We start from the raw sequence: 11,495 nt of genomic DNA, 5'->3' as shown, positions 1-11,495 counted from the left end.
GCGGCAGAGAAGCACAATCATAGCCATATGACAATGCACTGAAAACAATGTTGCTCTTTTACCAATTACGTATCGTCTGGTCTGTAATCAAAATCTCGAACTTCTACAATCGAAACCAAGCAAAAATAAGCGTACGTCGAGGGGAGCTTCATACTTTTATTTTTATTTTTAATAAGATCGAGGCCTGCTCACTGGAAACTTCATACCTAAGCATTTGGTGGTTCAATCCCCAAGCTGAATAGCTCCGTATGCAGGCATATTTTTGTATCGGACGAGACTCCAAGCTTCCAGCCAAAAGCTGTGCCCCGAGAAGAATCTGCCTGGCCTGATTACCACAATTCCACATAGGAACTTCCGCATATTAGTCACACGCCTCACGGTTCAGGAAATAGATTAGGTTCTAACAGATTTGGCACTGCTGATTCTCCCAGCAAGGACCATTCGACAAGCTGATTAGGCAACGACCTTTAGCCCCTTCAAATTTCAGGCTTTAAGAAGAAACACCTATACAACTTTTCAGCCTCCAAATCTGGCTCAGTGAGGAATGGCATACGTTACTACAGAGGGCACCAAGCCAACCAGCCAAAGCACATATTCTCTCTCAAGATTGACATAGACCAGTCCGTGTTTCATCTTGTACTGCTAAACAAAAAATTAGTCATTGTATAACGCTTTAAAAATATGCAATTGCCACCATAGAAATAATCGAAAGTATTTACAATTGACGAGCGCTGAATTATTTTATAAGAATGGTGCTGGAAGCGAAAGAATTGGTGGCCACCTAAACTAGAAACCACATTTCTGCTAAAGCAACTAACAAGAAGAGTTACTGTAACAAGTGGACTGGAGGAGAAGATTCAGCCAGAACAGCACCATGTGAGTTTTAAGCCAAGCTCTGCCCTCATCCTTGCGAGCTTTGCCCTTGTCATCCCCCAAAAATAAAAAAGGAGGGAGCCGAAGGAGGATAACAATGTGCCTATCTTTCCAGAAGAGCAAAATTCAGATGCAGAATTTTAGATTCAAAAAACAAAAACCTTCAAATCATTCATCATCTTCCCAATATCTTGGCTTTTATCAAACGTGACTCTCATTCTTGGATTGCCGAAAGGGTAGACTTTGTGAACCACACAGTTCTTCTTTTGACCGTTTACTTGGTATAGATTGTGGCGATCTGGAAAGATAAATCAAACCATATCAGGAAGGCATGATCAGTTCAGGAAATTATTACACAATTAGCAACTGAAGTAGGAAGCTACCAAGCTACCATCATTAAAAGTATCTCCAGACTAGACACGCCATAATTTTCCATGACAAGAATGCAAATGGACCAGATTATGTCAATAGATACACACCAAAACAAAGTACAGAACAAAACAATGTGCCGGGAAAAATTCATGCTCTACAAAAATCTGATAACGGATTATGAGAGATCACAAACAAAGGCACAAAAGTGTCATGACACTACCAAATAACCCAGAAAAGAAGCACCGTGCCCTCCTATTTCCTTCCAGGTTGCAGCCCAGAAAGTATCTAAGTGTATAATTCCAAATGAATCTCATTTCCATGGGTTGGAATGACATTCAAAAAAGCACATGCCATGTAGATAAAGTATAAGAAAGCATACAGAAATACCTCAATAACGTACAGAATAAGGCAGGGCAAAAAGGCTCAGCAAGGAGTGCATATGGATGTCACGTGTGAAAATCCAAGGACAGGGCCCCACAAAAATCCTTCAAACACAACGTCACTTGGAGGACCCTTAATGGATTATCCTTCTAGGAAGAAAGAAAAGCAAGAACAATGCATATGTATGACTTAGCATAAGCATCATGACTCCCAAACCACCTGAATAAGAAAACCCTCTAAGATGCCCACAAAGAACCGAATTCACCATTGAATTCCATGTGTTCAAATAAATCCACTTCATGACTCAATAAAAATGAAATCCAACTAACTAAAAAACAGAGCTTTTGATTCAAATAAAGTAGTTGGTGAGCAGAATCGCTAGTCACGCTAATCCCACTCCTCAACACTAACTGAAAAAAAAATTGTCTAAATTGCTCCCTCTGCGCTATTATGATGTCAATTTACAATTTGTTAGCTGTAACAGGAAGAAGACCTTTTGACATTACCTAGGGGAGTTGGCACGTTTCTGCTGTTGCTGATTTACCATATTGGATGTATTCACAAGTTCAGCGTCAGCAACCTGCGAATCATTTTCCAACAACATAATAGATGCACATTAGGCATACAGACAACGTATAGTCTTAGAAATGGAGTTCTTTTGGCGTTTTATGCCATTCTGATAATCTCAAAAGTGAAAATGCATTTAACAAACTTGAAAATCTCTGTTATACATTTAAAAAAATATTTAGTCCTTCAAGGTCACATAGTCAGTTTAGTGCCAAAAAAATCCCAAGTAGTGAAGAATATGAGACAGGGAGAGGTGTATGAAACTAACAAAGACTAGTGATAAAATGGGCCACATGAGAAGTTTGCAAATTCTAAAATAAATAATTGTGCGTCCAAAATTATGGAAGATAAAGAAGTAAAAGACACGCCCATTGAAAAGAACAATAAAATGGTAAACCAACTCTGAAGGGAATGGCTGATTCAACTACATGGGAGTACTTGGATAATGGGCCTGACCACCAAGTCTTACCTCTTAAACAGGAATAACTGGAGCCTGGTTAAGGCCACAGTGGCGAACATGAAGCCAGCTTTCCCTTTCACTGTTTTAGCTCCCACATCTTGGTGCAATGCAAAATCCAAAAGGGAGTGGTTTCTGTTCAGATAACCACTACCCAATATGGAAATTTCTTGCCAACATACCCTTATCCAAGCATCACCTATGTTTTTGAACAAAGGAATCAAATCAAGTACTGAAAGCATCATAAAAATATCCGCACCTCAGAAGGACGTTCTTTAGCTGAACCATCTTCTCGTACCAGATCACTTGATTCAGGACTGCTAATGTCCCATACAAATCCATTCTCGTTCCCAATAGAAAGCTTATCGAAATCACCATCCACAGCACCAGAATTGGGTGAAACATATGCTGCGTATTTTTCTGAGAACAATAAATACATTCAGCACCTTCTTATAAAACATATGGGTCAGTATTCAAGATCATCTAGCAGTCTTGCACCTATCTAATTTATGTTAAACCCAGTTCACATATCCATTGGCAACTAATATGAATATGCATAACTATCACATAACATCAATTCTTTGACTATAGAAATAATCAATGTTTATGTGCTTATCATTTAATGACGAGTTCACACACAACTAACCTAGACCATGCAAATATTTAACTCCACATTCATCAACATTGCACAAAAGAAACAAAAGAAAAAGAGTGTAACAATTACAAAAAAAAAAAAAAATTCTCAAACACAGAATTATGAGAGAGAAATGAGCTAGAGAGTAAATTTACCTGCCAAGCTGCGAAGTGCATTCTCAGCTGCTTGCTGTTGTGCATCCTTCCGTGTTTTACCCATTCCAACACCTATCTTTTCACCGGTGAACAAAACCTAAATCATTTAAGTCAGCAAAATGAGTTTGTTGGAGTCCAAAAGCAGCATGATATTGCTTAGTCTTTTTACAAGCTACAAGCTAAAAGGGAAAGAAAAGTACACAAAAAGAAGAGATTATTTTGTAGCTTCATGAAAAAGAAAATGAAGTGGAATTTTCTCTAGTGAAGAGATGATCAAAGATAGATGCACTGAATCATTGATCAGGGAAGCCTCTATCCCATTAAGGTTTTGATGTAAAACATAGATCCCTCTGAAGTCAATTTTTTCAGCCAAAAAATTAGTACTGCCTTAACTTCAAAAGCTCAAGCACCAAAATCTAATTTTATGAAAGTCTGGATGGGCTAAAAAATAGTTTACCCAAAATATAAGCTTAAAGCTAGCACTAATCATAAGGTAATCCTCTCATCATCACATATGTATGTTCATCATACATGACTCATCCACAACACGAAACAGGTCTGTTGCAACAGGAATGTTTCAATTGGGACACTCAATCACATAGTAATTTACTGTCGCAGTTCACAAAACATGGATAAAACAACAGCCAACAGTATATGACTAACAAAGAGAATTTTAGGGTGGGAGAAAAACCTTTATAGTCAAGAAAAAAAGCAACTCGGGTTTTAATACAAAATCAACAAAGCAGTGGGAGAAGTTACTGTCAGTTGAGTAAAACTGTAAAAGGGGAAAAAGTTAAAAGCAGAAGCAGAAGAGTGAACCACACTACTTTCACAAGGCTGGAAGAACATTTTTAAACTAGAAATACAAAATAACCTTTACTTGCTTGAGTTTTCCAATAATCTCACTGAGGTCAACTTCATAAGAACAGTGCAAAACACTTCATTTTGTAACCGACAAACAAATTTTCTTCAGAACTCAACGGGACCTCACTCCACTACTTCCAACATGGATACACCATTGCATTTATATTATCATATCTATCTAAAATTTTCCTGATGAAAACAACATTGCAAGAAAGAAATGAATGGGAGAAGAACAGAAAATTGGCAAACATAACTTGGTAACAAATTTCAAGTATTTATTCAACTCCAATTACAGTACCAAAAATTTATGTCCTTGAAGTAAGCTCTCAGATGATTGCAACATAAAATTACAAAGCTCATGAACTTTTTGTGAATTATTCAAAGAGTATCAAGAACCAGAAAACATGAGGGTAGGCAGAGAACAAATTTTAACTGACCTCGACAGAGAATTGCAAATCCTTACTGGTGCTTACAACAGATTTGAACTCCACCTGCATATCAGCAGACGATAAATGATCCATAGAAATAAAGAGGTGAGGCAACCATGATGAAGCCCAGAACCAATCAGTACCTTGGATCTGCATCTCCGTCCAATTTCTTGCAGCACTCCAATAGACAAGTGAGATGGTAGCAGATTGAGTTTCCCAGCTTCAGCTTGGAACTCTCTGTTACTAGAGGACACATGATTCTGAGACATGCCAGCCTCTGCAGAAAAAAAATTATATGGATGAGGATGGCCATCATACCCACTACAGCAACCAGTGGGCTCATCATTGCTTCTAAATATGTTATATAATGATACATCCACAAGTTTGATAAATTTTTCTGTTATGAGACTTGTATTGTCTCTCAAAAGGCTCCTATATTTCAATGTTAGATCAATCAACCCTGAACCATTAAGGTAGGTTTGAAAGTTGTAGCTATATATGATTAAAAGATGGATTTGCATACATATCTACATATACTGAGCAGGCCTGAAGGTTCAACACAAAGCAAGCACTCCATCACTTTGCACTTCAAACTATTATAGCACTAAAAAATTCATATGGTTGATGGCTTACCTCCAGCAGGAACAATTTGTTTATGCATGTCATTTCCAGCAATTGCCTGCAAATAAGTGAAGTTCTTCCTCAGTTTCTGATGCTAGAAATTATCCCTATGCATTGAAAAATAGCAAGAGCTTCAAAATACAAATTTAAATTAACTTCAGACAAACCTCTTCAGCCTTCAATTCTGAAGCATGTGAGACTAAACTGGAGGGAGCAGAGGCTGATGCACCATGAGCAAGTGGATTCTGCAGTCCTCTCAGCTTATCAGATTTTAAAGAATCCAATTCTTGAGCGGCTGCTGAAGGTCGATTATTTGATTGTGCTCTGCTAGTATCTTCTTCCACCAGCCAGCCTCCCTGTGGCTGTAGAGAGGATAATGGTATTGCAGCAGGTATTCTTGAAAGAAGAGGGGGTTGACCAGAATTTTGATTCCTTAAATCTCGTCTAACAGGAGCACCAAGTAAACTAGGTTCTGAAATAAAGAGGTTTAAATTATGGAATGCAGGTTTAAGTACTCTAATGATATAGATAAGCAGAAATAAAATCAAGACCAACTGAACTCCATACTCTGAGAAGGCAAGAGTGTGGCCGATAAGGTTGGCCCAGCAACATTTGGAATTATTGCCACGTGAGGCTGGGAGATTTCAGTTCTCAATTCAGTACTGTTTGTAATAGAATGTGGGGCCGATTCCATGACAGTCTTGCCATCCTGAAAGGTTTTAAATATTTAACCACTGAGCAGAGAAAAATTATCAAGTTCTATTACATGCTAAACGACTGGAGAAACAGAAAACATGTTGCTCATAGGCACACATGTTTAATATTGCTTTGCTCTCATTTGTTAGAAGCACATGCAGTATCCAGAATGAATCTTGTATTTCTCAGGAGAAGGCAAGCAGGAATTTCTCTCAACCAATTCAGATCAGGTTCGTGAATCTCTTCAACATGATTTTTAAGACTTACCGATTGATGCAATCTTCGTTCAGCTTCAATGCCACTCATTCCTTCACTAAAAGGAGCAATGTTATTGCCATTGGGTACAAAACCACTATCCTGTAATTCATGAAAAAGATTGTTTGATAATTTAAGAATATGATCAGATTGTTGCTTGAAAAGAACCCAATATCTCAATTCAAATACCTCTGTCATCATGTAGTTGCTCACATCAGGAGTAGGAGGTAAGCTTTTCACCTCATCTTCATAAAAGACTTCAGATATTCTTCGTATTAAGATCTCATCAAACTCTCTGTAAACATAACATGTCACAATGCAGTTATAAATAATCCTCATGCAATAACAGTAACTTAAAAGTACTTCTTCATATGTATAATTTTAGCATCTCTTACTTGAAAAAACAACCTCTGACATTGCATGCAACATTTCTTGCCACACATAGGACTGGAACAGCGTTTGCTGTCTAGAGAATAGAGAGAATGAGCCTAATAAAGATTTTACTTGGAAGGTAACGTGAGAAAAAGGAACAAAATTTAACAAATAAGTTCACATTGATATTTTTAGTACCTCTGCTTGAGGAGCATAATAAGGAGTGAATGCAGGAACTACATGAACTCGAGGTTGATCCATGTCTTCCCAGACTTTTAACCGGTCATCTATTACCATTGCCATTTTTGGATGGCACATGCCATCTTGGAAGACATTCAATAAAGATTTCTTGGAGCCTGCTACAGTAAAACGCATTCTTATTGGTCATTAGTAAAAGGCAAGGTGGCTGACATGACAACTGAAAACACAACACACTGCAGGTTGTTTACGAGCTGTGCCACTTCAATTTAGAAAACCTTAGTCAACTTTGGCTTTGAACCATCCCTTTCATATTTGAAACTAGAGACTAAACAAAAATATATGCCAGATGCACCAGAACATAATTCACAATAAAATTTTACAAATTTCAAAGGTAATTGAAGATGCACAAAGTTCAAAGCAAAATCAGAAATCAAAATATTTTCAAAATAGCAGTGATCCTATACTTGCCTGATTTAACGCAAACTACACGGTCTAAGAGTTGCTTTGAAGCTATCAAGTGGGCCTCCGGGTCAAGAAGCCTCCACATTTCTAAGGCATAATCTCTTTCAGCCATCGTACAAACATAAACTTCAAACCGTTTGCGTCCCTTTGCTGTTAAGTAACTTCTCAAATCTTCCCATGCCGGCCTTAATCTCACAAGCACACTCGTATCACGAATCTATAGCAAAAAAAAAAAAGGTTACCAGTAATCACAAGAAAATTTTAATTGTCTAGCATATCAGAAAGCCTAGCTGATGACAAAGTAAGGAGAAGTCACTCTCCTACTATATTGCAAGAAAACCAACACAGAAAAGCCAGATAAAAAGTAAAATTAAGCGCCTTAATAAGTATGGAACCTTCCAAGCCAAAAACTTTCAAGGAAGCACATAAGGTCAAACTGATCCAAAAGAATGATGGTCCAAATTTAGCCAAAATCAAGGATTATTAAATGAAAATTGAGAACTCTCTAAACAAAAGTCTAATTTTAACAGCTATGCAAGCATATAATCAAAATATGTAAATATCAAGCGAGAATATGCAAATACATCCATTTTTGTATTGGAAACAAAAGGCTTTTGAAACTAAATAACACACAGGTGTTATGATATATTGGAACCAATGAAATCATTAAGATGAAAGAAAATAATATGAAAACAATTGCACTTGTTTTGATCTTCTCATAGCTCAAGGAAAAACTCTCATAAATCATACTAGCGTGTAATAGTATTAATAGTTCCAAATGATGTAATCAAATTGCAAATATACTCTTTTCCGCCCAGTTGACATCAAATACTCTCTATTGGAACACACTTTTAATATATATCATAAAAAATAACAAGTAGAGAATTCCACGGAACAAATTAATAAAAGTAATACAACTGGAAGAAACAAACAACATCAAGCAAACCATACCTCTGGATTGATGCGAGTTAGAACAATATTTTTCTCTGGCAATCTAATCACAGGTCTAACAACTCTCTCATGGCCATCCGATGATCGCAAAACGTCCTCCAGTTGAACCTTGTACATCTTTCCATTATCCATAACAACATCATTCTCTATATACTGCTTCAGAAGCAACCGATCATCAATATACCTCTTCATCTCCGCAATCATTCCAGATTCCCTCATCGGATCTTGCTCCCGTCCAATCCAACCCCTAAGAGTCTCAATCCTATCCTCAAACAACTTCATCGTGTTCGCAACAATAAGTGTCTCATCAAGATCAAACACAATAGAAAGACACCGCATGTTGAGCATCCGTAAACACGAATCATACAGACCTACAGGAACCGCAAAGCACCAAAAACATGGAAACTTCTTTTGCTTGCTTGGCATTGCCACTAAATGAATCTCTTCATCTCCAATCAAAACCACCGCCGTCTATAACAACAAAAAAGACAAAGTCAAGATCACCGCATTCTCACTTCTCCCCTTCTTAACTCAAACTAAAGATTAAGGACAAAATTTTTAACTAAATGAGTCAATTACGCTGTAAAATTAGGCAAAACAAATCAAAGAAATTAAAAGAAAAACAATAGACCTTGACTTCGTGGAAGCAAGAGGCATGGAGATTGATCAAATGAGACTGTTCCATAGGAGAAGACGATTCGAGCTTGCAACGGACAGAAAATGGAGAGATTGTTTGGAGAATTGACAGAGGAGGACATCGCTCACTTTGTTGAGAGATATGATGGATGCGAATCTCGTTGTTTGGGAACAAGAAACCCTTTTCCGTCACCGGAATAACATCCAGTTCTCCCAAACATACCTCTCCGTGATAAACCAGGGATTTAAACCCTAAACGACTCATTTCAAAACAATCAAATCAATTACGACGACCAGGAAATTATGATAGAGTGACAGAAACAGCAATGCCCGTGAATTTTCTCACTGCTGCTGGTCTATCACTACCAGGCCTGACTGCACAGACACACTCTCTTTTTCTCTCTCTCTCCCTCCCCTCGCTGCGTGTTTCTCTTTCTAAACGGTTTTCGATGGGAAGAAAATGAGGGTGGAGAGGGATATTTATAGTGGATGCGGCAGTTATTTAATGGGTGTGGAATTTGTTTGAATTTACGAAAACCCCTTTTTTGTACGGGTAACTTTGCCATTGTAACCTTAAAGCGTAGTTTTTACATTTTAAATTTTTAAATTATTTTTTTAATTTTAAATTTTTTAATATGTTAATATTGAAAATAATTTTAAAAAATAAAAAAGATATTATTTCAATAAATTTTTAAATAAAAAACATTTTCAAAACCATACCTCCAACAAACCTGCTCTGGAAGATTTGAAGATTTAAAAGGGATTGAAGATTTAGGTTGGAAATGTGGATTTAGATGATTTGATTGATATGAAAAGAATGGATCAAGACTGCTTGATTTTTTTCAATTAGAAAATTTGTTTGCCTATTCTTAAATTAGACACAATTACCAAATAAAGTTAATGGTGTGTTATAATAATTATATCATAAATTAAATATTTTATATTGGATTCCAATAAACTTCAAGAAAAAAGTTTTTTTAAATTTTTACGTATACTCGAGATTTGAGGAATCAAAAAAGTACGAGAACTAGGTGATTAGGGGTTTTATATTGTTTTATATAGTCAATAGGGAATTAGATTTCCTTTCCAAGATCAGCTACATGTTTCACAGGTTGCGCATCTTGATAGACTTAAGTTTTCACAATCCATGTAGATTAGCCTAAGTTATGCTAGCGTTGTCGCCCTAGAGTGGTGAGCCACGCTCAATTCATCTTTCCTATATCTTACCTGAAATGAATCTAGCACGAACTTAAATTATTTTTAATTTTCTAGTCAAAAAATTAGTCGTTTACTTATTTGAGTCGATTAATTTTGGAAAAATATAATTTAAGGCTTAGTTTTGACTATGTAAACCTATAATAAAACCAATATACCTTAATACATTATAAGACGTGAAAAAAATATTATGTATTTATTGTGTATATAGACTTATTATACTGTGGACGATATTGTATCGTCATGAGACGTTATCTTTCCTGCTTTTTAGTAAAAAGGTATTGTTGGATGCATTATTTTTTCTGTTTTCTGTGCTAAAAGCTATTGAATCTAGTTTGACAGCCAGACCTAAATCGCTTCCAACAGGTGTTGGGTTTCGCTCGCAGCCAGACCTAGATATGTTCAATTTTATTTTTTTTACCTCTTTAGATTTTTTTTTCTTTTCTCTTATGTAATTTTTTTCATACAGTAAAGAGAAAATAAATTGATGAAACTTTTTCTATATTATATAAAAGTTGGATAATGATAAAAAAAAAATCATTTGAGGTCGGGTTTGTTGAATTTATTTTCTCACAATAGAGTTTGGCCTTATTATTTAGCAGGTCCCCAATAGAGTTGGACCCCGCTGCCCAGCAAGACCCAGTGTTTTTGGATATGGTTTTTCCACCAGATCCAACGCTATTGGGTCTGGTTTTACCTGTCAATATAACCCAATAGAGTTGGGTGCTGCTGCCTAACAGAACCCAATAGCATTGAGTTCTGCTACCACCACGATCCAATATCATGGGTCTGACATAGTTGTCATCATAACTATCAGGCTTGGCCCCGCGAGTCAACCCAAGACTCGGGATCTTAGTCGGATCTATTTCATTCAAAATTCAGGCATGTAATTGGCCCGGAGTAAATCAGTGGACTTGCTGGGTCAACCCAGAATTCGGGTGACCAAACAATGTTAAGGGATGGGATTAAAAAAAATAAAAAATGACCTAAAAAGACCGAAGCTAGCCCACATTAATCTTCAAAACCCGTGACATGAATTATGAGAAGGCAAATCTAAAAAAATAACAATGTTAAATTCCCAACCAACCAAAATAATTAAGGATAAAGTGAAAAAAAAATTTAACAAAACAAGATGAAAAAAATATAGATTTGAAAAAAATAAGGATCAAATTTGACACAAAAAAAGAAAATCAAATTATGAGGGATGAAATTGAAAAACAATTTCAATTAAAAATGGATAAGATAAAAAACAAAAAACAATTAAAAGAATGAGGATCAAACTTGATATAAAAATAAAATATAAAAGGATAAGATTGAAAAAAAACTCAATTAATAATTCAAGGCCAAATATATTG

At 36.3% G+C, this 11,495-nt stretch overlaps 1 protein-coding gene across 2 annotated transcripts; it reads right to left on the bottom strand.

Moving 5' to 3' along the window:
• Positions 1-661: 661 nt before the first annotated feature.
• Positions 662-9,365, bottom strand: LOC133677370 (RNA polymerase II C-terminal domain phosphatase-like 2). 2 transcript variants are annotated; one of them, XR_009835745.1, is made up of 17 exons: positions 8,921-9,365; positions 8,290-8,760; positions 7,345-7,555; positions 6,874-7,031; positions 6,699-6,769; positions 6,493-6,598; positions 6,316-6,405; positions 5,920-6,061; positions 5,520-5,824; positions 5,365-5,410; positions 4,875-5,008; positions 4,741-4,794; positions 3,440-3,536; positions 2,949-3,070; positions 2,663-2,849; positions 2,133-2,206; positions 1,107-1,171 (listed from the first exon to the last, which is right to left on the bottom strand). XR_009835745.1 is itself a non-coding variant. In XM_062099387.1 (16 exons), exons 1-16 carry the CDS (start codon positions 9,188-9,190, stop codon positions 1,075-1,077), a joined length of 2,487 nt encoding a protein of 828 aa, XP_061955371.1. In that variant the 5' UTR covers positions 9,191-9,365; the 3' UTR covers positions 662-1,074. The 2 variants fall into 2 exon arrangements, 1 of the variants encoding a protein (XP_061955371.1); XM_062099387.1 differs by lacking the exon at positions 2,663-2,849 and having other exon boundaries at positions 662-1,171; positions 2,910-3,070.
• Between the last annotated feature and the right edge of the window lie 2,130 nt (positions 9,366-11,495).

Source organism: Populus nigra, chromosome 17, assembly GCF_951802175.1.
Source record: "Populus nigra chromosome 17, ddPopNigr1.1, whole genome shotgun sequence".
Taxonomy (NCBI): domain Eukaryota; kingdom Viridiplantae; phylum Streptophyta; class Magnoliopsida; order Malpighiales; family Salicaceae; genus Populus; species Populus nigra.
The sequence above is the reverse complement of the archived record's forward strand: the minus strand, read 5'-3'. Positions and strand labels throughout refer to the sequence as shown.

Excerpts from the sequence above, each read along its gene's own strand:
- LOC133677370 (XM_062099387.1), bottom strand. The coding sequence starts at position 9,190 with ATGAGTCGTTTAGGGTTTAAATCCCTGGTTTATCACGGAGAGGTATGT. Across the intron at positions 5,825-5,919 it reads CACACTCTTGCCTTCTCAGA|AACCTAGTTTACTTGGTGCT; the intron begins GTATGGAGTTCA and ends TCTTTATTTCAG. Across the intron at positions 5,411-5,519 it reads CAGAATTGAAGGCTGAAGAG|GCAATTGCTGGAAATGACAT; the intron begins GTTTGTCTGAAG and ends ACTTATTTGCAG.